Source organism: Hyperoodon ampullatus (genome assembly GCF_949752795.1).
Source record: "Hyperoodon ampullatus genome assembly, chromosome: 12".
Lineage (NCBI taxonomy): Eukaryota > Metazoa > Chordata > Mammalia > Artiodactyla > Ziphiidae > Hyperoodon > Hyperoodon ampullatus.
In genome coordinates this window covers 67,422,087-67,447,966 of record NC_136925.1, presented here as the reverse complement: position 1 = coordinate 67,447,966, position 25,880 = coordinate 67,422,087, and the positions used below count along the sequence as shown (strand labels likewise).

General features: G+C 35.5%; 1 protein-coding gene across 1 annotated transcript in view; it reads right to left on the bottom strand.

The window, feature by feature from the left end:
• ADGRG6 (adhesion G protein-coupled receptor G6) overlaps window positions 1-20,346 on the bottom strand; it is a gene marked incomplete at both ends in the record, with an annotated part of 124,326 nt that extends 103,980 nt beyond the window's left edge. The window contains 1 exon segment of the mRNA XM_079716386.1: window positions 20,247-20,346. Within this exon segment, the coding sequence (XP_079572512.1) occupies window positions 20,247-20,346 (100 nt within the window).
• Window positions 20,347-25,880: the final 5,534 nt, after the last annotated feature.

Genomic DNA, 25,880 nt, shown 5'->3' with positions numbered 1-25,880 from the left:
TCTCAAAATGTAGGACTTTTGTTTTCTTTAGAGAAGATTACCTTTTATACCAGTTTATGATTGTTGATCATAATAACGAGTCATGATTAGGGCATATTTTAATTCAAAAATGTCCTAAAGAGAGACAATGAAGGTGGGAAAATTGGAATAGAGTTTTACCCCTTATAAAAGTAACTGACTTCTAAACAATAAAATGAAGAGAGATTGGTTAGCAATCCTCTTGAGGAGAAAGAACAGAAACAGAAGAAAAGGTGATGGGTAACAATTTACCACAAGCACAGGTACAAGGGTTCTGGTGTTACACAGTTATCAAGAAAAGGTAATATGTATTTCCTAGATATATCTAACAGCTTATTTTTCAACTGATTTGAGTAACAGTGGTCAGCCTCAGAAGTTTATTCTATGTCTGCACTAATAAAATTGGTTTCTTACTATCACTGATTTTCGTACTGTGTTAAGAAACAACATTTCCTAATATAAAAGGTGGACCTCACTTGTTAAATTTGAATTAGGGGATTTTTCCAGTTTATACAGAAAGTTGTTATGATACTTCCAGTTCCTCCTGGTCCTCAAAGACTCATTAAAAAAGAAAACTAAATTCCTCTTTTTCTCTTCCTGTCATTATTTTAGTTGAAGCTGTGTTTCATTTGCTTCATCCTTTATTTTATGAGGCTTTAAAAATTAAAACAATTTTAGAAAAATAATCTCCCACTGGCGATTGCATTACATCCAAAAACAACTTAATTAATAATTATAAATACTCAAACAAAGTTTTAGAGCAAGATGGGATACTAGTCTTTCATAATCAGACCAAGATGAGAAATTGCAACTTTCGCAATACCCGTGATTTGGTACTGAATCACTAAATAATGTATTAAGACTTTTCTGGATGCTATCAGTTTCTGAAACAATGATATATGTCAATTAATCTAAAAAGATTCTTAAAGTGAAAAGATTTTTAAATTAAAAACAAACCTATGCAAATACAAATCCCACAAGTGTACAAAAAGGGCTCACCAACCCCCCAACACACACACACACTCTCCTTTAACTCTCACACAACCTGATCGTATAGCCCTTTCCACAGATGCTTCTGTGATCACTTCAGCCATGAAGTCTCTGTCTCCACCTAATAACTGAGTTTTGATAACAGATTATCTCAGTCTCATAGAATGAGTCTGTCTCTGCACCATTAATTTAAAAGAACAGCTAACAGTCAAGGGGTACATAGGAACAAAACAACTCTGTTCCAGACAAGGAGTCAGCATTCAGCATGACACTTATCTTGAACCACATTCAACACCAAGAAAAAGAAAAAAAGAAGAAGCTGAGAGCCTGAAAAATGATGATAATATTGGATATTATAAATATGTAGGCCCAATGAGATCTGCCAATTATCTTTCCAAAAATCTTGCTTATTTTTAACTCCTGTTTCCTTTTATATGGGAGTTCTGAAAATTCACAAGTCTTGAAGCAATGCAGGGAAAAGGAACCACAACAACTGGGAAGTGCTTATTAATAATAACTTGTTAGGATGGAATATAGAGAAACAAAAATTACAGTTCTGAGTCTGTCTTGAGGCACACTGGCTTAAATCAGCCTGCCTCATTATTCCAGAAGCAACATGTTTAAAATCAAGTAGAATTCTTTTGAAGACTCACTTTGAAAACCTGAAGCCATTAGTCTGAACTTTCTCCCTCCTATTTTAACACTTGCGCACTACCGCCCCACTCATCTAGACTCACACATACTTTGCACACATGGCATATCTAACACTGAGTATTGCTGTTGCTTATTATTCTAAGCCCTGTGTCTATTTCTATGTTGTAATTGTAGTCATCTTGCCAACTTCGTAAAATTATTTAGTGTTAATGGAATTTTAGGTGGTTCTTTGTTTTTTTTCTACTGTAGATAGTATTAAACGAGCATCTTCACGTGTGAAACCTTTGTTTCTATTAAATTATTCTCTTGGCTAAATCTCCCAGTAATTAATCAAAGGTACAACATCATATTCCTCGATGAATCCAGCATAGACTAGTTTTAAAAATCAAACATCTAAATTTAATTTTAGTATATTAAATCCTTTTTTAAAAATCTGTAAATACTCATCTAAATGAGAAGCATATCATATAAATTGAAAAACGATTAAAGCACTGATTGCATCATGTTTCTAAATAATGCATACTGAGAATACTTTAATTTGATTTAAAAGAATTGGACACAGACACAATGAATTTTGAAATATTTGGTCATAAACAGTCAAAAATACCAAGTCCAAAATGTACTAATTCCTATATTACAAAAAATAAGCTCCTAGTTAGTTGTTTGGATTTTAGAACTGTTTTTCCCATGGAAATAACATAATAAAATTCAGTTAAAATCCCAGGCCAACTCATAACATAGCTAAGACAAAATTAATAGCAGCCCAGAATCCCAAATCCACTTAATACCCTGGAGCCTCAGCCCAAGATTCTGCTAAGCTAATGAACCTCCTGGGAAATGTACAGAATATGAAGATCATGGAAGCTCCAGTGCCTCTCCCCCCTCCTATGGAAAGAGGAGGAAAGCGGGTTACCATAGGGAATGTGCTGGAAGCAGAAACCTACCATGGGGATAGCTCAGTCAAGAAAAGACAGGAAGAGACAAACTTCATGATACTGGACTTTTAGACATGTTTTGTTAAGGCAAGAGTTCTTATGTTATCAACTTCTTAGGAAGTTTTTCTTAAGTACTATGTAATTTGGGGTATATGCCAACAGAGCCAAAATGAATGAAATGCAGAATGAGCCACCAGGGTCTGCAGCACTCTGAACAGTTCAAGTAGATCTGTCCAGTATGGTAACTAAAATGCACATCTTGTGTCTTGGTCTACTTTTTCAAGACATAGCTTCTATGCCTTTCTTGTCAAACCTGTAGAGTGGATGGGTTACCTTCATCTCAAATGTCTCCCTTTAAATAATATACTTTAATTCATTCACATTGCAGTACACACACTCTCTTAGTTTTGTGCAGAACACAAGAAGAAAAAAAAAGAAGAAGAAGACATAGCCCTTATATTTTAGGCACTCATAATCAATAAAAATGCAAACACAAACAGTAATAATCATAAAGCATAATTTGGCAAAAAAAACATAGAATAAGTACAAATTATTATAGAATTCCAAAGGAGAAATGAAAAAAAAGTGGGGATATAGAAAATATTTCCTGCTCCATTTCTACCTTTAAAATGTTATCTAACAGGTGGTTACATTGATATATACATACATGAAAATTAAGGGAAAAAACCTACTCATCTTACCAGCCTCATTTTAAATGCTCCTGATGTGAGGAAGCATTTAACACACGTCTTGAGATGAGGAGGCACTTTATTATGTAGCAAAGAAGGAGAAAGGCTTTTTAGGTTGGGGAAATAGTGTAAAGAAGACTTAGAGGCAGGGAAATATATGAAATGTCAGAGAAAAATATGTTTTTCAATTTGTTTCTTAGATTATGAATAAGGAATCTTAGAAATGGCTTAAAAAATACTACTTAAGAATATATGGTGAAGGATCTCGAATGTCAATCCGTAAAGGCAGTACTTCATTCAGCAAGCAAAAGCTCTTCAAGGTTCCTGAGCAAATTACACTCTAAGAAATGTTTATATGAAAGTGGTTTATTACTAGCTTACAGATGAAAACAGGAGACAACGGCATCAGTTTTTCTATCATTACAAAAGTTGAGGCAAGAAACCATAAGGGTCTGCATTAGAATGAAGATCATTCAAAAACCCAAAGAGATACAACAGATGCTCCCAGATTTAGCAATAGATTAGGTCTCAGAGAAGGGTTGCTAAGGGAGAGTCAAAGATACCTTTGACATCTTGATTCTGGAGGGAAGAAAAATTATAGTAGTGACACACTGAAATCAGGAAAAAGCAACTCTGAAGAATATCTTAGGCTGCAGCCCAGAGGTCCGAGAGAAACTCTCCTAATCAACCTGCACTTAACTGATGCCTCAGGTTAACCTACTCTCATGACTTTCTTTGTAAAATACATTGAATGACACTCACAGTGAGCTGAATATTCAAAGCTAATAGTCCTCTGAACAGCTGCTCCCAGAAGTTGAGCTGTTCTTATTAGATCATGTTTGTTCCCGACTATTTTTTGCCAGTTATACTTCATATTCTAGCTATGAAATTTACTATATTTTACATAACCCAATAAAAATACAAAAGTAAACGTATATATGGGTCTATGAAAACTTAGTTGAATCATTAGGAAAGTTGTGAATAGAGGTAAATAAAAATAGCTGTTCAATTAGATATGGGTGAGATGATCTTTAATGACTAAATGGTAAACCTCTTAAAAATGAGGATTTTGTGTTCAGATCACTTCAAAAGCAATCTCTCTTCACTCTAAAGGAAACAAAATTAAAAATCACTGTGCTGTATGTAAATTATATCTCAATAAACCTGGAAGAAAAAATCAATGATGACACTTTATGGGCATAATTTATTCAAAAGAGAAAACACTCTCCAATTAACAAATCTATCCTCAAAGAAAAGGACTTTGTTCTATATCCAATGATTGGCTAAAAATGTAAGCTTACATTCAGTTCATATAAAATAGTAGGGACTCCTGGCTCCAGCCATAATGAAGTAACAAACGTTGGACTCCTCCTCTCAGCAAAAGCAAACATATAAGTGGACAAAATACACACACACAAGAAAAACTGTTTTCAGACACTGGATAACTGATAGAACAAACATTTGATCCTTAACAGAAAGAAACACAAGAAGTGTGAGCCCCATATTTCTGTCTGACAGCACTTTCCAAGCCACTGCACAGGTAACTGGAACCCTAATAGAGAGTGGTAGCTTCACAAGATAGAAGAGCCATAAAATTTCCCTACTCTATTATCACATAAGCTTGGTGTCAAGGTACCCCAGTATCTTAATAATATATGAAGATTTTTTTAAAGAAAATAAAATGTCCTATCCAATGGCTAGAGCCAATGGAATTGTAACTACTAGCACAGGTCCCACTGAGTAAAACATCAGCTAAATCAGCTTAATTTTAAACTTGTCTGAAACTCAGAAATGAGATCAGACTTTAAGATGTAAAAGTTGAGCTTCACCTTTTTGTAATACTTACTGAAGTTTAAAATGATGCCACTTTCCCCCTTTGGATTTACTGAATTATACATAGTACTTCCTCAAAGTATCCATCCAATAAGGATACAGTCTCTCTTTCAGAAGATGTTTTTGTATAATCTGTGCATCATCTGGGATCTTAATATTAACAGTTGATGATTATTAGTCTCATTATTTTGCTTCCATCGATGGCCACATTCTCATTACACCATTCCTAGGCAAATAGTGATCTTTACCCAGGGACACAGTCATAGCAGGTGCATCTTTTGAAATGAGACTGTCTTGACTGATGCTTTCAACCCACTATTTACCCATGAAAACCTCTCAAGTTAGGAACCAGGGCAGAACAAATAACCTCTCAGAAACCACTCACCAGGTGCTGAGTGTAGTCTAGGTTGGAATTTTCAAGTGTTTGACTGAAATTCACTTTCTGATTCATGCTTTATATTTGCTGAGCAATCAAATTTACAAAAAAGATTTGTGGAGTTTTTCACAAATACCACATGTTTGTGAAATGAGTACAAATCACTTTACAGTAAATGATAAACAGCTCTGTAAAGATAAAATAAAATAAACAGAAAGAAAAACATGCTTATAACATGACAACTAATGGAGTAAGTGTTCCTGAAGCACCCTTTTTTGTCTTTCATTTTATGAAGCAAGTCAACAATATCAGTAAGTCTCCCTTAAGGTCTTAGTGAAGAAGCAAAATCTAATATATATATGAAAAATATAACTAATAGAAAAAAATTATATCCTGATCATTGCATGCACTTTTATTAAATGGAGGAAAGACGCTCTCAAGGAAAAGAGCTGCCTGGTAAAGGTACAGTATATAAGTTGAACTTTTGAATGTATGTAGAGGCTAAAGAGGCATGACATGGAAGCTTACACTTGAGCTAGGTGAAGTTTATATCGTTCACAGAAATGTCTTCACACACACACACACACACGAGTATTCTTAAGTACTGAAAATATGTGAATAAGCCTAACTAATTCATAAATAGTAAAATAAAATATGCCTTTCCTGTTAGCCAAACAAAAGTCAGCAAATCAACAAGAAGTTGTATTGTAGAAAGCTATTATTTAATTCTTGATATAGATAGTAAAATCGTGATAGTTCTGGAGGCATTAGAATTCTATTTAATGTGTCCTCTTAGAACTCTTATGAGTATTTTTTCCAGTTAGCTGAGATTTTATTTTTTGGAGGTATAATTGACACACATTAAAATGCATAGATTTTAAGTGTGCTGTTCAATCCATTTTGATGGATGTATACCCCTATGTAACTACATCCCGACCAAAATTGGGAACATTTCCATCAACCCAGTGTATCTTGCAGTGTCCCCTTCCAGTCACTTGCTCCTTGGAACTCAGTCATCCAGTGTAACCACTTCCAACCACCCTCTGCCTGATTTTGCCAGAAACAGAATCTAAAAAATCAGGCACACAAGTTTCACTACATGTAATAACTTGTCTCCTCCTACCTACAGTCCGTGAGGAATAAAGCTCCAGTACACACACCGAGAAGGTATTTCTGACTATAAAACAACATCTTGACAAAATTTTATTTCAGAGTTAGCATTTAGCTCATGTTACTGATGGATCAAGTTACCCAGAGTCAACTTAGCAGTGCTATTGACATCGAACCAACCTTTTCATTCTCGTAATTAGTTAAAACGCATCAAAAAATACATTGACACCATAGTATGTACAGTTCAAGTTTAAATAAAATCCAACATAGGTTTATATTTTTTAAAATATGCTTTTCAAAGGCACATTTTCTCTTAAGCAATACAGGATTCACTTGTATTTTTAACCTGAAATAGCCCACAATAGATTTTATTTATGACTAGGATTATTAAAATTTAAAATACTCAGAAGGTACTATGATCTTACTTTTGAAAAAAATTAAAAGTTCTCCTTTAATAACAGGGAAAAACAAATTTATACAAGTTCAATTTGATGACTAGACTTCAAATCTGATTTTTTTTAGCTTCCAGATGAATAACAAAACCGGTTTAGTTTCTATATTCTTCCCTAAGAGCTAAAAGACTTCTAACCTATTTAACAAAGCCTAATGAACTGCTTTTCTAACCAAAACAATGGTAAGTTCTGACTTACAGCGCTACATTTTTATATCTATGTATTTCTGCTTCAAACAAATGGGAGTTTTAAATGTAAATTAGCCAAAAATTCCCAACTCAAGGTATTTTTAAATATAACTATAACGAAGATAAATGTTGTTGTAAAGCAAAGCCAGGCACACATAGCAGACAAAGAAAAACGACAGTCTTTCAGCTTCACTTGAACCAACCATTTTGAAATAAATATCCTAATAACTGGCATATAGAAAATTTTAAGATATGAAAAGTACTCAAAAAGAAAGAAATAGGAATGGGAAACAGAACTAACTGGCAAATCAGGATGTAAATCTGATTTAAGTGAGCAAAAAAAAAAAAAAGAGGTAACATAAGCTTCTAGGAAGTCAGAGGCACCTAAAGGAACAATTTAAAGAACATGAAAAACATGCAAAGAGGTCTGTTCTAAAAGTTGAATATAAGTCATCTCATTTTGTGACACAATTTCAACCTAAAACAGACTTTCTATGAAGAAAATATTTTCTTGTCCTCTTAATAACAAAAAGTTACTGCAGTGAATATGGTCCACCTACTTGAAAAGAATTTTTTAAAATAAATAAACCTTTGGGGAAGTTCAGACTAACTTAGGAGATCTTTAGAGAACCATAACATAATTGTTTACATACACACACAAATTGATAACCTGTCAAGGCATCTTCAAAACAGAATAATCTATTTTTAAGGGTGAGGAAGTAATAAATCCAAATGTAGACTAGTCTTTGAAGACTTTAGGAAATGAAAGGAATGACAAATGAAAATGAAAACTGAATAGAACACAAGTGTGGAGGGGATGTGGGAAAAATTTGTTTGCTTTATAAAGAAAAGACTTGGACATGTTTGTGGGCTAAGCAGGGAAGGTTTAACCCAAGATAAGAAGCTAAACTTACAGGTGATGATGGGGATAACTATGGAAAAGATGGCCACAGGGGCAGGGGGGAACAGCTTAAAGAATTTAAAGAAAATAATAACTTTTACTATTTTCAACAAAAATGGATTTTTTTTAAAGAGTGTACATTTTAATAGTGATGAGATCAGTTTGGCACTAAAAAAATGTATTTCCATGAGAAGCTTAGCCCTTGGAGCAAGTGAGAATAAATACTCTAGTTATTTTTACTCATTTAGAGGCACAAATAATTATTTTATGAAACTTCCTCTCTCAAATAGCTGGTCTTCCACAAAGATGGAAGGGTTGAACCATTAATTTTTAAACCTCAACATAGTACCTAGGCCAAGCACAAATTTTTTCTCTTAAATAACTGAACACCTATGACTAAATCCTCATTTTGCTTAGCAAAAATATATAAATTCTTCAATTTCTGTACTCATTCAATATTTAATTGAGACACTACTGTCTGGCAGGCACTTGATAGGGCATTACAAAGCTAGGGAGCTGTGACATTACATAAATTAAGGACTGTGGACTGTATCCTGTAGGCAATGAAAATCTTCAGGGGTACTTAAACAGGGCAGTGGCATGATTCCAACGGTGGTTTAACAGAAACACTGGACACACCTGGTGGAGATGAGAGCCTCAGAGACAGTCGTGATAAAGATAAAAAAGGCATTTCTAACCTAGACTCAGCAACTCTTGGTCACAGTTAAATATGAGTTTGAGCAAGAAAGAGAAGGCAGCAAGTGTGCGTAAGATTCTATTAATATCTCCAGGTTTTCAATATATATACATGAATGCAGTTCACCAAGGAGGAAAGTAAGACTGCCTTTTCTGAAGTAAAATGGCACCTGATAGAGAAAAAGTATAAACCACAGACTCAGTAAAGAAAAGACAGGTCTGACACTGAGTTACCTAACTATAATCCTAGGGAGTTCTTACCTTCTGTTCCCTTCAGTGTACATTTTTGGTTGCACGTGTCTTACTGAGCTATAGTGGGTAATGACATGCCTATCTCCCCTATTGAGCTAGAATTGCTCATTGAGCTCTGACAGCACAGTCCCTCCATTGACATCCTCCACAGTCGGGCCTCCTGCTTAAGCGTCTACGTTCATTCCTTATTCTCTTCTGCAGAGACCCTTTATTCTAGACACAGGAAGTATGGATCCTTCAACAAAATCAGTTTCAATGAATTCCTAGGTTTGCCCTTTCCCTCTCTCTGCCTACCTCACCCTTCTCCATTTCCATGCTCACTTTCCATTTTTTGTTTTTGGTCGAGATCAGAGATGAAATTCAGTGGGGACGAACCACTCCCACAACTGCAATCAGTTTGTTTGTTTGTTTTTTTAATATCTTTATTGGAGTATAATAGCTTTAGAATGGTGTGTTAGTTTCTGCTGTATAACAAAGTGAATCCGCTATACATATACATATATCCCCATATCCCCTCCCTCTTGCGTCTCCCTCCCACCCTCTCTATCCCACCCCTCTAGGTGGTTGCAAAGCACTGAGCTGATCTCCCTGTGCTATGTGGCTGCTTCCCACTAACAATCTATTTTACATTTGGTAGTGTATATATGTCCATGCCATTCTCTCACTTTGTCCCAGCTTACCCTTCCCCCTCCCCGTGTCCTCAAGTCCATTCTCTACGTCTAAGTCTTTATTCCTGTCCTGCCGCTAGGTTCTTCAGAACCTTCTTTTTTTTTTTTTTTTTTAGATTCCACATATATGTGTTAGCATACAATATTTGTTTTTCTCTTTCTGACTTACTTCACTCTGTATGAAGACTCTGGGTCCATCCATCTCACTACAAATAACTCAATTTCATTTCTTTTTATGGCTGAGTAATATTCCATTGTATATATGTGCCAAATATTCTTTATCCATTCATCTGTCAATGGACACTTAGGTTGCTTCCATGTCCTGGTTATTGTAAATAGAGCTGCAAAGAACATTGTAGTACATGACTCTTTTTGAATTATGGTTTTCTTAGAGTATACGCCCAGTAGTGGGACTGCTGGGTCATATGGTAGTTCTATTTTTAATTTTTTAAGGAACCTCCATACTGTTCTCCATAGTGGCTGTACCAATTTACATTCCTCCCAACAGTGCAAGAGGGTTCCCTTTTCTCCACACCCTCTCCAGCATTTGTTTGTATACTTTTTGGTGATGGCCATTCCATCTGGTGTGAGATGATGCCTCATTGTAGTTTTGATTTGCATTTCTCTAATGATTAATGATGTTAAGCATTCTTTCATGTGTTTGTTGGCAATCTGTATATCTTCTTTGGAGAAATGTCTATTTAGGTCTTCTGCCCATTTTTGGATTGGGTTGTTTGTTTTTTTGATATTGAGCTGCTTATATATTTTGGAGATTAATCCTTTGTCAGTTGCTATGTTTGCAAATATTTTCTCCCATTCTGTGGGTTGTCTTTTCATTGTGTTTATGGTTTCCTTCACTGTGCAAAAGCTTTCAAATTTCATTAGGTCCCATTTGTTTATTTTTGTTTTTATTTCCATTTCTCTAGGAGGTGGGTCAGAAAGGATCTTGCTGTGATTTATGTCATAGAGTGTTCTGCCTATGTTTTCCTCTAAGAGTTTGATAGTTTCTGGCCTTACATTTAGGTCTTTAATCCATTTTGAGTTTATTTTTGTGTATGGTGTTAGGGAGTGTTCTAATTTCATTCTTTTACATGTAGCTGTCCAGTTTTCCCAGCACCACATATTGAAGAAGCTGTGTTTTCTCCATTGTATATTCTTGACTCCTTTATCAAAAATAAGGTGACCATATTTATGTGGGTTTATCTCTGGGCTCTCTATCCTGTTCCATTGATCTATATTTCTGTTTTTGTGCCAGTACCATACTGTCTTGATTACTGTAGCTTTGTAGTATAGTCTGAAGTCAGGGATTCCTCCAGCTCCGTTTTTCTTTCTCAAGATTGCTTTGGCTTGCAATCAGTTTTTTACAGCCAGCCATCCAATCTGATTACAGGGAAAGCTCTTCAAATGGTCAATGACAAAGCCATGTGATTTTGTAAGTATTTTTTCATCACCCCTGCTAGAAGATGCAGTTTTAACATTACCTTCTCTGTGCAAACTTTTCTGAGATCTCTTCTGTTATCCCTTGATATCACAGTCACAATTCTATTAGACCACCTATCGCAGTGCTTCCTATTTGTCTCATGTCAGTCTCCTTATCAACACTAAAACTTCTTGAGTTTAAGGATCATGATTTAGCTCTGCATAGCCAGGACTTTGAAAAGAGTCTGATACATATCTGATACACACACATGTGCAACACTCAAATATTATGGTATTATTGTGACATAGCCCTCAGCTTTTAAATGCACTTAAAAGTAGCATGCCAACTATGTTCTCTGTAACTCCATTAAGTACTATAGTGCTGTCACAAATGTTTAATTTACTTTAATAATATTGGGGCAGGGAAAAGGTTTTGATTAAGAATACCTAACATTGGGCTTCCCTGGTGGCGCAGTGGTTGAGAGTCCGCCTGCCGATGCAGGGGACACGGGTTCGTGTCCCGTTCCGGGAAGATCCCACATGCCGCGGAGCGGCTAGGCCCGTGAGCCATGGCCACTGAGCCTGCGTGTCTGGAGCCTGTGCTCCACAACGGGAGAGGCCACAACAGTGAGAGGCCTGCATACCACAAAAAAAAAAAAAAAAAAAAAAAAAAAAAAAAAAAAAAGAATACCTAACAGTTAGATCTTCTAGACTCACTTTGGTAAGGAAAATCCAAAGTCACAAAAGGGCAGCTTGGAAAGCAATTTGTTTCATTCACTACACATTTACTGAAAACCTCTTCTGTGGCATCACAATCACAGCATCAAGTCTGTAAACTGACAGGACCTTAAATCTAAGAAACAGTCGCATAATATAAAGTTACACGTCAATTACATCTCAATTCTTTTAAAAAAGTAATTGTTGCAAATTCAGAGAGAACTTTCCTCTGAAACAGTTACTGAAAAAGTCAGACCTCTCTAATATGTGTGTGTGAGAGACAGGTAAGCAAGTCAGATGATGAGAAGTAATGAGAGTCCTAAACAAACACCAATGAAAGTATCACGGCTTACTGAACTGGAAGGAAAGTCCTATGTCAAGTTAGCAAAGGCTCTGAGAGAACCACAGACCTTATTGTTTATTGATATATTTGTACTTCATCAGTATTGTTACAGAAGTTTTTTGGTCATGAACTTACTACAAGTAACAGATTTTCAGATTACCATTCTAAAGAGAGATGAGATTAGCAGTCCAAGTAAAAACCTAATTTTCACCTCTGATGACCCAGCCAGGAAACACCGATTCAGAGAATTCAGGAAGAAGTGGGGACCATATTCCATGATGCCTTAGTGTATATACATGGGAGTTCATTCTCTCTAAAAAACCCAATATGGAGGCAAAATATCTCTATAAGCCTAGCTTTCTAGCTTTCCTCACCCCCCGTAGCATCAGTACTGAAGACAATCAAATCACTATGACTAGAAAACCCTCATTTTCTGTCTTAAGATTCTCTTCATTAAAGCCAGTAACCCAGTACAACTGTTACTTATACTCAATTGAGGCCAGTGTTAGTTGTATATGATGCCATATTTCTGTGCATATATTTAAGGCAAAAAAAAGGGAAGGAAGAAACTGTGGATGTGTTTAAAAGCAGTGATTAATACTGTATTCCCATTAAGAGTATTTTCTTCTTTTCAGATCTGTATTTTACTTTAACAGTATTCTTTAAAGTTTCAACCAGGTAAAGAATCTTCTAAAAATACCATTTTGTTTACGTATTTGTAAAAATCATAAGCATTAACTCATTCTTATAGCTTTGCATAGTTCAATAATAGTGATTAGTGTAATTTTGTAATTAAAGAGATGAAAAAATTTTTGATTTTCAAGGGGGTTGACACAATCCATCACCTGGCTCTACTGCCAACAGTTTCTCTCTTCCCTTTATCTAAACTAGCAGCACCAAGCTGGGAGCAGAATGTATTAGCAGAGGCATCTTTTTTGACTCATAATAGTTGATTTATTAGAGAAAATTCTGTAATTAAAAAAATTGTATCCTTTTTAAACCACAAGTTTAAGATGAGCCTGGTTTAGGAATAACTGTAAACCAAGATATTTTGACATCAAATAATTCAAACTATTTTCCTGACAAAGGAGCTCTCATCCAAAAAGAGTAATTTGCTATAAATAGTTTAAAAGATTTTTGAAAAAAATCAAGATAATTAGTCTTAACCATAGAAATACAGTAGTAACACGGTTCCCACTGGATTACTTTATTCCTCTCTGAGAGGTTTGTTTTTTTGGTAATGGTTAAATAGGTTCATCTGAACTGGTGATAGCCACCACCCATGTGCTGGCAAATGACCTTTTTTATTTTTTTTTCAGGTGTTTAATCATCTTTGTTCAGTGAAGGGGAAAAGATGTTTATAATATTGTGACTTCGTTTTCATTGTCAGATTAATATATTTTGTCATCTAACCTCCTCACTTTCCTACCCTGCTGCCCCACCTTATAAATCATATTTACTCATTAAATCTGGAATAAGTTTTTTTTTCCTCTCTCCTTGGTTCTTTTCTATTTTGTTCTTTTCCACATTTTTAATTTACTAAATACTATGACACTGAAATCTTAGGAAGAATGGTGTCTAAAAGCACATATTCTACTTGCTGAAAAAAAAAAAAAGGAAAACTCCATAAAGAATTATTAATTTGAAAGTGGCAGAAAATTTTGTACCTGCCAAAGTCTAGAGTTCCCCAGGTTTATCTTGTCTAAGAAAGTTACCTTCCCAATCTCTAATTGAGTATAGAGCTTACCTGCTAAAATTGAAAGGAAATACACACAGAAGAAACTTCTGAGGTAACTATTAAAAGAATGTGTACATCAAAAAAACAGGCTCTCTCTGCAGGAACATGTATGGACCTAGAGATTATCATACTAAGTGAAGTAAATCAGACAAAGACAAATATCATATGATATCACTTATATGTGGGATCTGAAAAACAGCACTAATGAACTTACTTACAAAACAGAGACAGACTTGCAGACATGGAAAATAACCTTACAGTTACCGAAGGAGGGTGTGAGGGATCAAAAAAAAAAAATCACAAAAGTTCTATAACACACACACACTCACTCTATGATTAAACTGTAGGTTGAGGAGGCCTTCACGGTTTTTAGTACAAATTCCCCTTCAAAATTAAGACTCCTTCTTCATACCTTCTTCATCGTCAGTGATGGCGATTTCGAAGGTCAGCTGGCTTTATCTTTTGGCAACCAGTTACCGAGTCATTTGGTACTTGGAGCAGCAACCCAAAAAATACTTAAGACTAAGTCTGTTTTCACTTCCAAATGAACACTCTTCAAACATCTAAAGACCACTATCTCATTCTTACTGACATCACTATTCCAAAGTAAATGTGCCATTTAAATCAATTTTTTAAATTCAGCAAGATTTTTGTCTTTCAAAAGAAACCAAATTGTTACACCAAAGCAACAACGTGGTGGCTGACTCAAAGGGCATGAGTCCACAGCTGCAACCCAGCCCCACAAATGCTTCACATAACAGTGGAGACAGAGATGCTCTGAAACGTTCCTCAGATTGCTCGAGACTCATCACCAGACAGATCTGCCTGGTCTAGATACTCTGCTTATGAACTCTCTCTAAAGGATGACAACCATGCCTGGAGATGAGCGTGATCTGACCAGCGAAGGGGAAGACTCTCTGCTAACACTTCAATCTTCCTACATGGTGTCAGTTTCACTGGAGGCCCCATCACACTGCTTAGTCACTTGAGATAGTCACTGTGGTGACAAGATGAGTCACTCTCATTCCACATTTATGTAATTTACTTTATGACCCCAATGTAGGATTTCATATCTACCTACATCAAAATCAGATCATCTCAAAGGTATATGAAGGTAGGCAATTATCTACAGGGAAGATGCATCAAAGAAACTTCTGTATACAACTTTCTAAGGTTTGCTTATTCAATCACATTGGCTCTTCTAATCTGAAGTGTAGAATGGGAAAACAGCCTTTTAGCTGAAAGCTTCAGACAGTAATTTGGAACACTTTGACCCTAACTGAAAAAAAAAAAAACCCACAAATATTTATTGTCATATATTATAGTTTTCTGTTAGTCACTTAAGCATTACTCTGGCTCGTTCTTCACTTAATAAGAATAGTTTGCACAAGTAGAGCCTTATTTTTGACCTTTCAAATATACTTATTTAGTAATTAATGACATATTAATATTAAAATGGCTAGAAAAAAAACCTGTCAGATTTATAAAGGGATTATTTTTCTATGCATTCGAAAGCCATTTGACTGCATATAAAAATATGTATAAAAGATGTCTAACACTCCAATACAAATTGCAATGTAATTGATCATCATGAGTAAAATTAACACACAAACCAAAAAAACCACAAGATTAGTCCAATCATCTGCCTTCCAGAACTGTGCTGTCCTCTGGGCTAGAAAGCACACAATTCAGGCCAGATTGTACTTTCAGAAACATTTCCCTTTTTAGCTGTTGATGTATCATAACTATCAGAATAACATTGAGCTTTGAAATAATCTGCTGATGTCATCGATTTTCAGGAGAGAAGGGAGGCTCCTCCCTCAGTGCTCGTGACTAAGGCTATCTGTGTGGAAACAGGCTCCTGGTTGCTAAGGAATTCGTTGGCTCTTGGCTGTCTGTTTCCCACTCTATTTGAAGCCACAGCCTTCTGTCTGCTTGAGATAGCATCATTCATCTTCAGATCATAGTGTGTCACGCTACATAAAAAGAGGTTCTTACTTGAACCACCTTTTAGAGACTCATAACAAGTGAAGGAAGAGCTGGAGTAATGGTTACATGACTAACCATTATAACCATACTTATAAAAGTATAATATTCATACACGTCAACAGTCTCTCTGGCAGTTTTTTTAATGTGGCTTCTTTTTTTTATTTTTTATTTTTTATTTTTATTTTTTTGCAGTACTTGGGCCTCTCACTGTTGTGGCCTCTCCTGCTGCGGAGCACAGGCTCCGGACGCGCAGGCTCAGCGGCGATGGGTCACGGGCCCAGCCACTCTGCGGCATGTGGGATCTTCCCGGAGCGGGGCACGAACCCGTATCCCCTGCATCGGCAGGCAGACTCTCAACCACTGCGCCACCAGGGAAGCCCCTGCGGCTTCTTTTTTTAATACCAAAGAATCTTATTAGGATTTTTTGTTTTCTCAAATTACTACAGTAATACATGTTCATTGTAACAAGGCGAATCATTCAGAGCTGAATGAAGTTCCATCACGTCCCCCTTTCTCACTCCCACCCTGAGATAATCCACTTTACGCCCCTGTGATAACCCATTTTAAAACCTGATGTGTATCATTCCATGTTTTATGAAACATTTATTAATGTTTATACAGTCTTACACAAAAGTATACATACACAATAATCCCAGTTTTGTAGTACAACTTATTACAAATCTAGGATAATCTTATATTGTTCTGTAATTTGCTTTTTAACTTAACTTTATTATCTTTCCAAGCCAATATACATAGTTTTGAATGGCTTCACAGTATTGCATGGTATGAATATAAAATAATTTATACAACCATTCCCTTGTTGATGAACAATCAGAGTCTCTACCAATTGTTTGCTATAACAATGCTACAGTTAACATATGGGTACATAGTTCTCTATATATTTATGTTTTTTATTTCTATAGGATAGATGCCTACATGTGGGAGTGATATGTCAAAGAAAATACACATTCTTACTCTTTAAAAAAATGTTGCCCAATTACTCTCCCAAAAGACAGAGCCAACAGTGTTAGTGTGTCTTCTTTACCTAAACTTTAATAATACTGGATGCTATCAACCTTTCTAACTACTGTCAAACTAGTGGGTAAAAAACAATCATATTTTGTAATTTGTACTTCTGTGGGACCGGTTTAAATATTCAAATGTTATTTTGCTGCAGTTCTTATTAAAAGTTATATTCATCACCTATCAAGAGACAAGGTATTCTGTTTCTATACTACTTTTTAAAATCCTAAAGGGCATAAACCTTGTATACTATTTGTAAATGTCCACGAAACTACAAATGTTAACTTACCTAGAAGATTTAACATTGCAGTTCTATTTTATGAGTTAAATTGTGGATATTATCAGAATTAAACTACAGGATCCTAATTTTTAATCATCTGAACTAAGTGTCAAGCTTAACAATCAAGAGGTTTTGCCAACCCTCTAACCCAGCTACAGCAGTCAAATTAACAAAATATTAACAACCAAGAGAGTAACCAAAATCAATAGATTATCCCTAAAGGGTGAAATGAGAGTGACAAGGGGACTCCTTTGAATTGGGGGATAGGCAGACTTATCTGAGATGGTAATAATTAAGACCTGAGTATCAAAAAAGAACCAGGCACATGTGGATTAGGGAGAAGAGAGTACTAAGAAAGCAGGTTAAGGAATAGAAAGGACACGTGTCTAAAACATAGTGACTGTAGGAGAGACTACTAGCAGGATAGTAGGATGCACTGTAATGCATGAGAGTGAAGCATATTTGAGGATCGGAGGTAGGAATCAAGAATCTTGTTCAGGGCTTCCCTGGTGGCACAGTGGTTAAGAATCCGCCTGCCAACACAGGGGACATGGGTTCAAGCCCTGGTCCGGGAAGATCCCACATGCCACGGAGCAACAAATCCTGTGCGCCACAACTATTGAGGCTGCGCTCTGGAGCCTGCGAGTCACAGCTACTGAAGCCTGTGAGCCTAGAGCCCGTGCTCTGCAACAAACAGAAGCCACTGCAACGAGAAGCCCGTGCACCGCAACGAAGAGTAGCCGCCGCTCACTGCAACTAGAGAAATCTCGCATGCAGCAACGAAGACCCAACGCAGCCAATAATAAATAATTTTTTTAAAGTTAATATAAAAAAAAGAACCCTGTTCACACATGTGAAGTTTGGGGACTATTATATATCCAAGTGTATAAGAATAAGCAACCCAAGAAATGACTCCAGGTCCAAGAAGGGGCTGGGTACAAAGATAAAGACTGAGGAGACACTGGCGTCAAGATGCCACTGAAAGCCACTGGATTCGATGAGATCACCTAAGGGTCATCCAGAGAAGTGAAAACAGTCAAAGAATGCCTATACAGAGACATAAATCACAGTTAAGCACCAGATGTTCTTCAAAAATATAGTGGTATTACACCATGATTGAAAGATAGGACTCTGAAAATTAGATATAGCTAAAGTTTCAATATGCATTATTTTAACAAACCCTATACTGAGTTACTTAGAAGGTACAATTTTGATATTAAACTGCCAATAATAGCCCCTAATGTATTTCTGTGAGTTCAAATATTCATGTGGGAGGTGGTGGCATTTTAAGTGAGTCATATTTAAGATATATAGACACAAAACATTCTGGCTTCATGAGAAAACACAGGTAACTATCTGTCACAAAGCCTTAGGTGATGCACACACCATGTGAGATAATAAAAGAAATTTTTAAAAAAGATTTCTTGTGCCAGACAGTAACTTAAAAACACATTTAAGTACTTTGATTCCCATGCCCTTGAGAATGAGCACCTCCTTAAATTTTACATCCCAGGTGCTTCCCTTGCACCATCCTAGTCTCAGCCCAGTTGACCCCATTTACTTAGTCTAAGAACATGTGTTTCATTTATTCAAATGATTAAAATAATGAAGGTGCATATACCAAATAAAATGTTGACATCTAAAATAAAAAGTCCCAATTTAAGGTTTGAAGAAGCATTGAAAATTTACAAATGCTATGACCCAACAAAAATGAATTTTAATCTCATAATTTATCTTACACCATGTAATTGGCTCCTGGAGTGTCACTTTTGAAAGTTAAGAAATAGCTCAACACTGTACATGATAAAAATCTAATGTATATATAATTTTCAGATCTCTTTACAACTGTGCTTCCTCTTTCTGGCAATGAAAGTAACAGAAAGATAGACTTTATAAGGAAATTGAAACAAATACACCAAAAAAAACCACTCAAAGATCAATTGTGTTTTGAAGCCCGTAAACAAGTACCAGGGATTTCCCAAGTAAGTAGCTGAAACTACCTGATGGCTTGGAAAAAAGTATTTGTATATTAAACACTAGTTAAATATCTTGATCCATGAATTAGCAATTTTAGCAGATAATCTATTTCCAGATTTGTTAAATGTATTATTTATAATAACATACAGGTATGTTATAAACATGGAATGTATAAAATCTTGAGTAAATCCCAAGTAATCAATACATAAGACTTCATGAGTAATGACTTCACTCTAAAGGAAAATATAATAAACTGAATAAAGACAACAGTAAAAAAAATAAAAAGTGTATAACAAAATGGGCTTAAGAAAAATGCAATTTGCTCAAGTAACAAAACCAGATAACTTTTAAAGATCATTCACATTCCTCAAGTTCTTATTGGCTCATTCATATAATTAGTTGTTTATAGAAAATTTGGCTTTCAATAACAGCTAAAAAGGTCTTATTTCAAAGTTGAGAAAAAAATTATACTCTTTTTAAAAATTAAATATTTTCATTCCAGAAGTACTGTAATTAAAATTAACTTTGTCACACCATTTTAAGTCAACTAAATAACCTTCATGATCTAAAAACTTTATTTCAAATTCCTGTCTGATACTTGGCAATAAATAAAAATAGCAAAGCCTATACTTTACTTTTCATAAAGAACTGAATGAAAACTTGAAAAGAGAGAGAATTAAGTACTGTATATTTATTCAACCATAGAAGAAACAGCTAGCACATTTTTAATGTCAGATATGTAGCTATCTCATCATTCACTATGGGCAAGATAAATAAAACTAAAAGAAATGTAGCTAAGATTAAAGAAATACTCTCATTAGAAAATAAAACAATGATCAAAGTAATAGAATTCACACATAATTAAAGAGGAATGAGAGATCATGGCCAGAAAAAGCCTGTAAGGACATAAAACGTCAACAAATAAGAGGCACATTTATACTGAAGGCAATGTAATCATTATTAAATTCTGAGTTTGAAAGAAAAAGAGTCTTACTTACCTGAGGCAGGAACATACACAATATATAAAGCAAATAAGAACAAAAGAGAACTTGGTTTCCATTTCGAATGACAGCTCCACATTCGGCCTGAGTGAAACATCCTGTCATGGAAAAAAGCAACAGTCAGGACACTTAGATTCAGTAAAGCATTTGGTCAATAAAATCTATAGGTTTCCAGCAGGTACTGGAAAATAGGAACCTTCAGATTCAGCCTTGCTTCCAAATAAAAAAAAGAAACTTTGAAGATGATAAACTAAGCATCCCCTTTAAGCTAATTAGGCAAAAGAAAAAAATCCATGCATTTTATTTGCCACTTGGTGGCACCTTCCTTATCAACGAATATATAATAGATGATTTCTTCATGAAGATGGGGAAGTATTCAGATAATACAAGAAAAAAATCACTTATTAAAAAAAAAATTTTGGCATCAACCTTCAGCATCACCAGTCACATGCCCATCTGAGTAGCAAGAGGATGTTTTTATCAACCTCTTCTATAATCTCCCAGAAATTTAGGCTCTAGGGAAATGTTTTCATTTTATAACATCTGCTGCTTCACAAATGGAAATCTTTAAAATAAAATTAAAGTGCCCAAACTTTCTTCCTTCCCCTAAAATTAAGTACAGAAGCACTAACATGCTAAAAAGATTAATTTCTTTATATATAATAATAGCTATCAAAGTTTTTAAATGGCTAGTAAACACCAAGTATTATAGAAACTAACAAATGACATTAGATGGAGGGGTGCTGCTTTGAAAACTCTCAAATAATTCTCCGTACAAGAGGCTCATTTTTTTTAAACATTTTTTAAATTTTATTTATTTATTTTTGGCTGTGCTGGGTCTTCATTGCTGCACGCGGGCTTTCTCTAGTTGCGGTGAGCGGGGGCTACTCTTCGTTGCGGTGCGTGGACTTCCCATTGCTGTGGCTTCTGTTGTTGCAGAGCACCAGCTCTAGGCGCACAGGCTTCAGTTGTTGTGGCACCTGGGCTCAGTAGTTGTGCCTCGCAGGCTCAGTAGTTGTGGTGCATGGGTTTAGTTGCTCAGAGGCATGTGGGATCTTCCCGGACCAGGGATCGAACCCGTGGCCCCTGCATTGGCAGGCAGATTCTTGACCACTGCGCCACCAGGGAAGTCCAACAGTGTCATCTTTAAACTCAAAATTACACTTAATGATTTAGATGGGGACATACATATTATCTTGGCTTCAGACAGTGGTGTGATACTTTTCATTGACTCAGCCCTATCAAAAAAGGCAAACCACTGAAGGGGGCAGCAGCTGTAAAAGCCAGTCACAAAAAGGGACCACAAATGAACTGGTGAGCAGAAGAATCATGAGGCAGGAAGAACAGGTGAGTAGCAGTAAGAAACCTCCAGATCTTAAAATCCCCAAAGAGAGTTACTTTGATTATAAGTGGTAATCGAGAGTCATTTTATTTCTAAAAAGAGGAGCAACTAATAAGATACTTTAGGGCCACAGTAATACCTTTTCTCCTGAAGGTTGCTTATCTGGAATAAAATGTATAATACTAAATAGAAAACCAAAAAGTTGTAGGAGAAATACTTGAATAAGCAAAAATAGACATCAAACTGATTCTTGCACTTGCCTTAAGCCTGCATTTTCAATCTGTCTTTTACTGTTAGAGACTACTTAAGTAACAAAGAGAACAAGATCTAGAGTCAGACAGACCTGGGTTTGCTACTTATGAACTATGTAACCCTTGGAAAATTGACTTCACCACCTTGTGCCTCCTAGTTTTCACCTGTAAAATAGGAACAATAGAAAAGAGTCTATGGAGCAGCTGGATGATTAAATCAAATCATGTCATTTAAGAAATGTGCCTAACATTCAGCAAGTCCTCAATAAATATTAGCTATTTTTATTTTTACTACCATGTCGAGCATTCTAATATAAGTGTGGTTATTCTGTCAACAGCAAAACCAAAAGAAAGGACTTAACCAGGAACAGACAATAGGATCAATGTTATAAGCCAAAACCAATCTATTGACTTTGTGGCTACTTCTGGGACCCACTTAGAACAGAGAAGAAATGGATTATTCATGTATGCCATTATTACAGAAATTTAAAATAGTATCTGATATTCAGGACATGTTTTCATATTCACCAAACTACAAGCTCCAGCATCATGCAGCTCCTAGGGGAAATTCTACATGAGAAAAAGGCTACGTTCTAAAGAGCATTTTTGCACAACATTGTAAATCAACTATACTCCAATAAAAAATTTTTAAAAACAATAATAATAGAGGATTTTTGTATGGAAGGTATATTTTCAAATACATCCATCAAAATATTCGAAATTAAAATCAGTGTTACTGTTTACAAGAAACAAGATGTTATAGTGAGTCATTAATAATAACATAATAATAATGGATGTGAACTCTGGAATAGCATGTAGTTACATCCTGGTGCTTCTATTTACCGTGTGCTTTGGGGGCAGGGTCAAGTACTTAAACTCTGAGCCTATTTTCTCTTCTGTAAATAGAATATTATCCACCAAAAAGAACTAGATGTAACATTGCATGGAACTTAGTGAGCGCTTTAAAAAGGGTAGCCTGTAAACTTTTGCCACGTGGAAAGTTCACTTTTTTGGAAGAATGGGTCCATTTCCCATTGATGCTGGATGAATGAGGTGTTTCCCATTCATGTTGGGGATGAATGAGTGTGCTTCTGAAACAAAAGAACAATTATATATTCAAAGAAGTTATCATCTGAAGGACAAAAGATGAAGTCTAACCTCCTCATTTCACCGAGGAGGAAACTGAGGCCCAGAGGAATAAAGGGGCAAACCAGTGAAGCCTGGCTCCTAGCCTTATAGATACTAATAGAAGGAAGTATCAGCCCAGGAGAACTCCTAGCTTCTTAATCTTTGTGGCGCATGAAAATCCTCCGTTATCGATATGTGAATAGTGGCCTCCTCTTATGTTCCCGTGCTCTCTAAACGATACACAGGGAATGATGTTCATTAGTTTGATGACACTCAATACTATTTCATGTGCTCATGCAACTTTTTCTTGCTATAAAAGGTTCCGACACTTAGGAATTCCATATTCACTCCTGAAGCTATTTTATAAAAGCTGCCTGCAATCCTATCAGACAAGATCTGCAAAGGACAACCAAGGGCTTAATGCATTCCAGTTCTCAGGACTCCATCACTTTGTACAGAAAAGGAACCCAGGACAGGGCAAGAACTTGTAACCAACATAAACCATATGACACACCACCTTTCATCCTCTTTACTGTTTAGAACAGAAACAAATAAATTAAGAATAGAACAGAGGAAGGAAAGCACTGTATGTCTTCTCAGGGGACCAATTAGCAAAGACACATCCCTGGGATTTAAACAACTTTCTCATAAGAATGGAAAATCCTGAACAGGGTTACTAAGGTTCCAAACAGGAACTACAAAAAACACAGTACAATTTTGTGTCACTCAAGTTGTGGCCTCAAAGTTCTATTGAAAAGAACAAGAATATTTTTTAAGTAAAAAGAGTCATAGCCTTCTATAACCTGAAAAGAATCTAAAAGTTATACAATAAAACCTATCATTTCACAGATGAAAAAACTATGATGCTAAACTACTTGCCCAAGATCACATAATCAGTGGTGTCAGAGCCAAAAAGACCCCCTGTGTCACCTGCCTTCCAACTGTCCTTTTTGAGAAACAAGCTACCTCTATTGCAAACTCACTCTCCTTTTCAATGTATATAGGCTACAAGATACAATATACTTAAATCTTGTGTCAGAAAGCTTTAGAATTCAACCCTTTTATAGGAATTGTTTTAAATGTCGATATGACTCCTTGTAGATGTCATTTAATCCAAATGCATTAAAGTCTAAAAAACCTACTGTCTTCCATCTCTTTGCTCTTACTGACTCCCCTAAAAGTCACAAAGAGAAATTAGTGAAGAAATTTTGAAATTGGTGGAGAAATTAACATGGTACTAATTCTCTTAATATCAGCAATAGTCAGAAATAACTTTATTCTCCATATGCCAACTGTATTTCTATGGCAAAGCTTTTCAGAAAGGGACATGAGGAGTAGCACAGAGAATACCTTAATTCTTCCAGAGTAAAAAGGATGGTAATTTGGTTTATTCAAGCCTGCTTACAATTTTGTTTCGTTTTCTGGTTAAAGATCATGTTCCTGAGCCTAAACAATGAATAAAAAGAGAAGTGCTATTCTATTACTCATTGTAACTTCTTTTATTAAGTTGGGTTCACCCCCCACACACTTCAAAAAGGCAGAATGATTTATTCTTCAAATCTGCACAAATCTTGACCCTTATTTGAGCTATAATGTACGTAACTGGCTTTATCATAAATGAAATTAAAAGGTAATCGTGAGAAATACACACACACACAAATACATGTAAAACAGGGAAAATCTGCAAAAGAGAGGTGTATTGTATCAATATCCTGGTTGTGATATTGTACTTTAGTTTTGCAAAATGTCACCATTAGGAAAAACTGGGTAAAGGGTATGTGGGCTGTCTCTGTATTATTTCTTAAAACTGCATGTGAATTAACAAATACCTCAATTAAAATTTCAATTAAAAAAGTAAACCCTGAAGCCCTGATGAATGTAGGTTACTTTCAGATGGTTCAGTAAAAAAATTGTGTGTGTGTGTGTGTGTGTGTACGTGTGTACGTACGTACGTACAGACAGTGGAGGGGAGAAGAGAAGAAGAAAAATGATAAAACGAATGGGGTAAATATTTACAATAAGTGTTTCTGTGTAAAGAGTATACAGCTGTTCTTTGTGTTATTTTTGCAACTTCTCTGTAGGTTTAAAACTATTTCTAAATAAAGTTAAATATACACATACACATTTACACTGAAGGGTATCAGTGTTCATCTGATGACACTTTCATCACTACTGAGTATTATTGCTTTAATCATTGCCAGTTTGATAGAAGAAATAATGTCTCATTTGGATTTCCTTTGTTCAGATTGGCATATTCAAGTCATTTGTATAATTTTCCATTATAAATACTTTTCTTTCTAGTGATTTGTGATTTTTTTAACCAATTCAATACTAAATATGTTAAGCCTTGGTCATATATGCTATAAATGTTTTCAATACAGCAATATTAAAGTTTTCCTTAAGGCATTCCAAATAATTTCATCCTGAGAAATGCTCATAAAGGAAAGTAAGATGACACTCAAGTAGCACACTCAAGTTTTATTGGCATTTTTAGTTATGATTGAAATGTCCTTTAAATGCTATCGCCCCAGTCACTCAGTGTGTTTCTTAATGTCATCCAATGTAGGTAATGTAATAATGTCATCCCATTAGAAATGAAGTGGAAAGATGTAGTTTTTGCCCAAGCATGCCACACACACTGAACAAAGTCTTTTCCTATTTAGTCTAAAGTCTAAATAGTTTCAAGAAATTTTTGATCATCCCATCAGAGATGTAAACTCTTGTAAGACATGGACATTCAGGAAAATGGTCAGGTTTAAGGAAGTGGTTGCCAGTTTATTTTTAATATATAAACTGATTCTCTTTCAAATCATTATTTCCAGAAATCAGAGTGACATGTCTAGTTGGGCAGTAAAGCTACAAGCTTCTAATATTTCCCATAAGCCAAGAGACAATAGCCTCATTCACCAT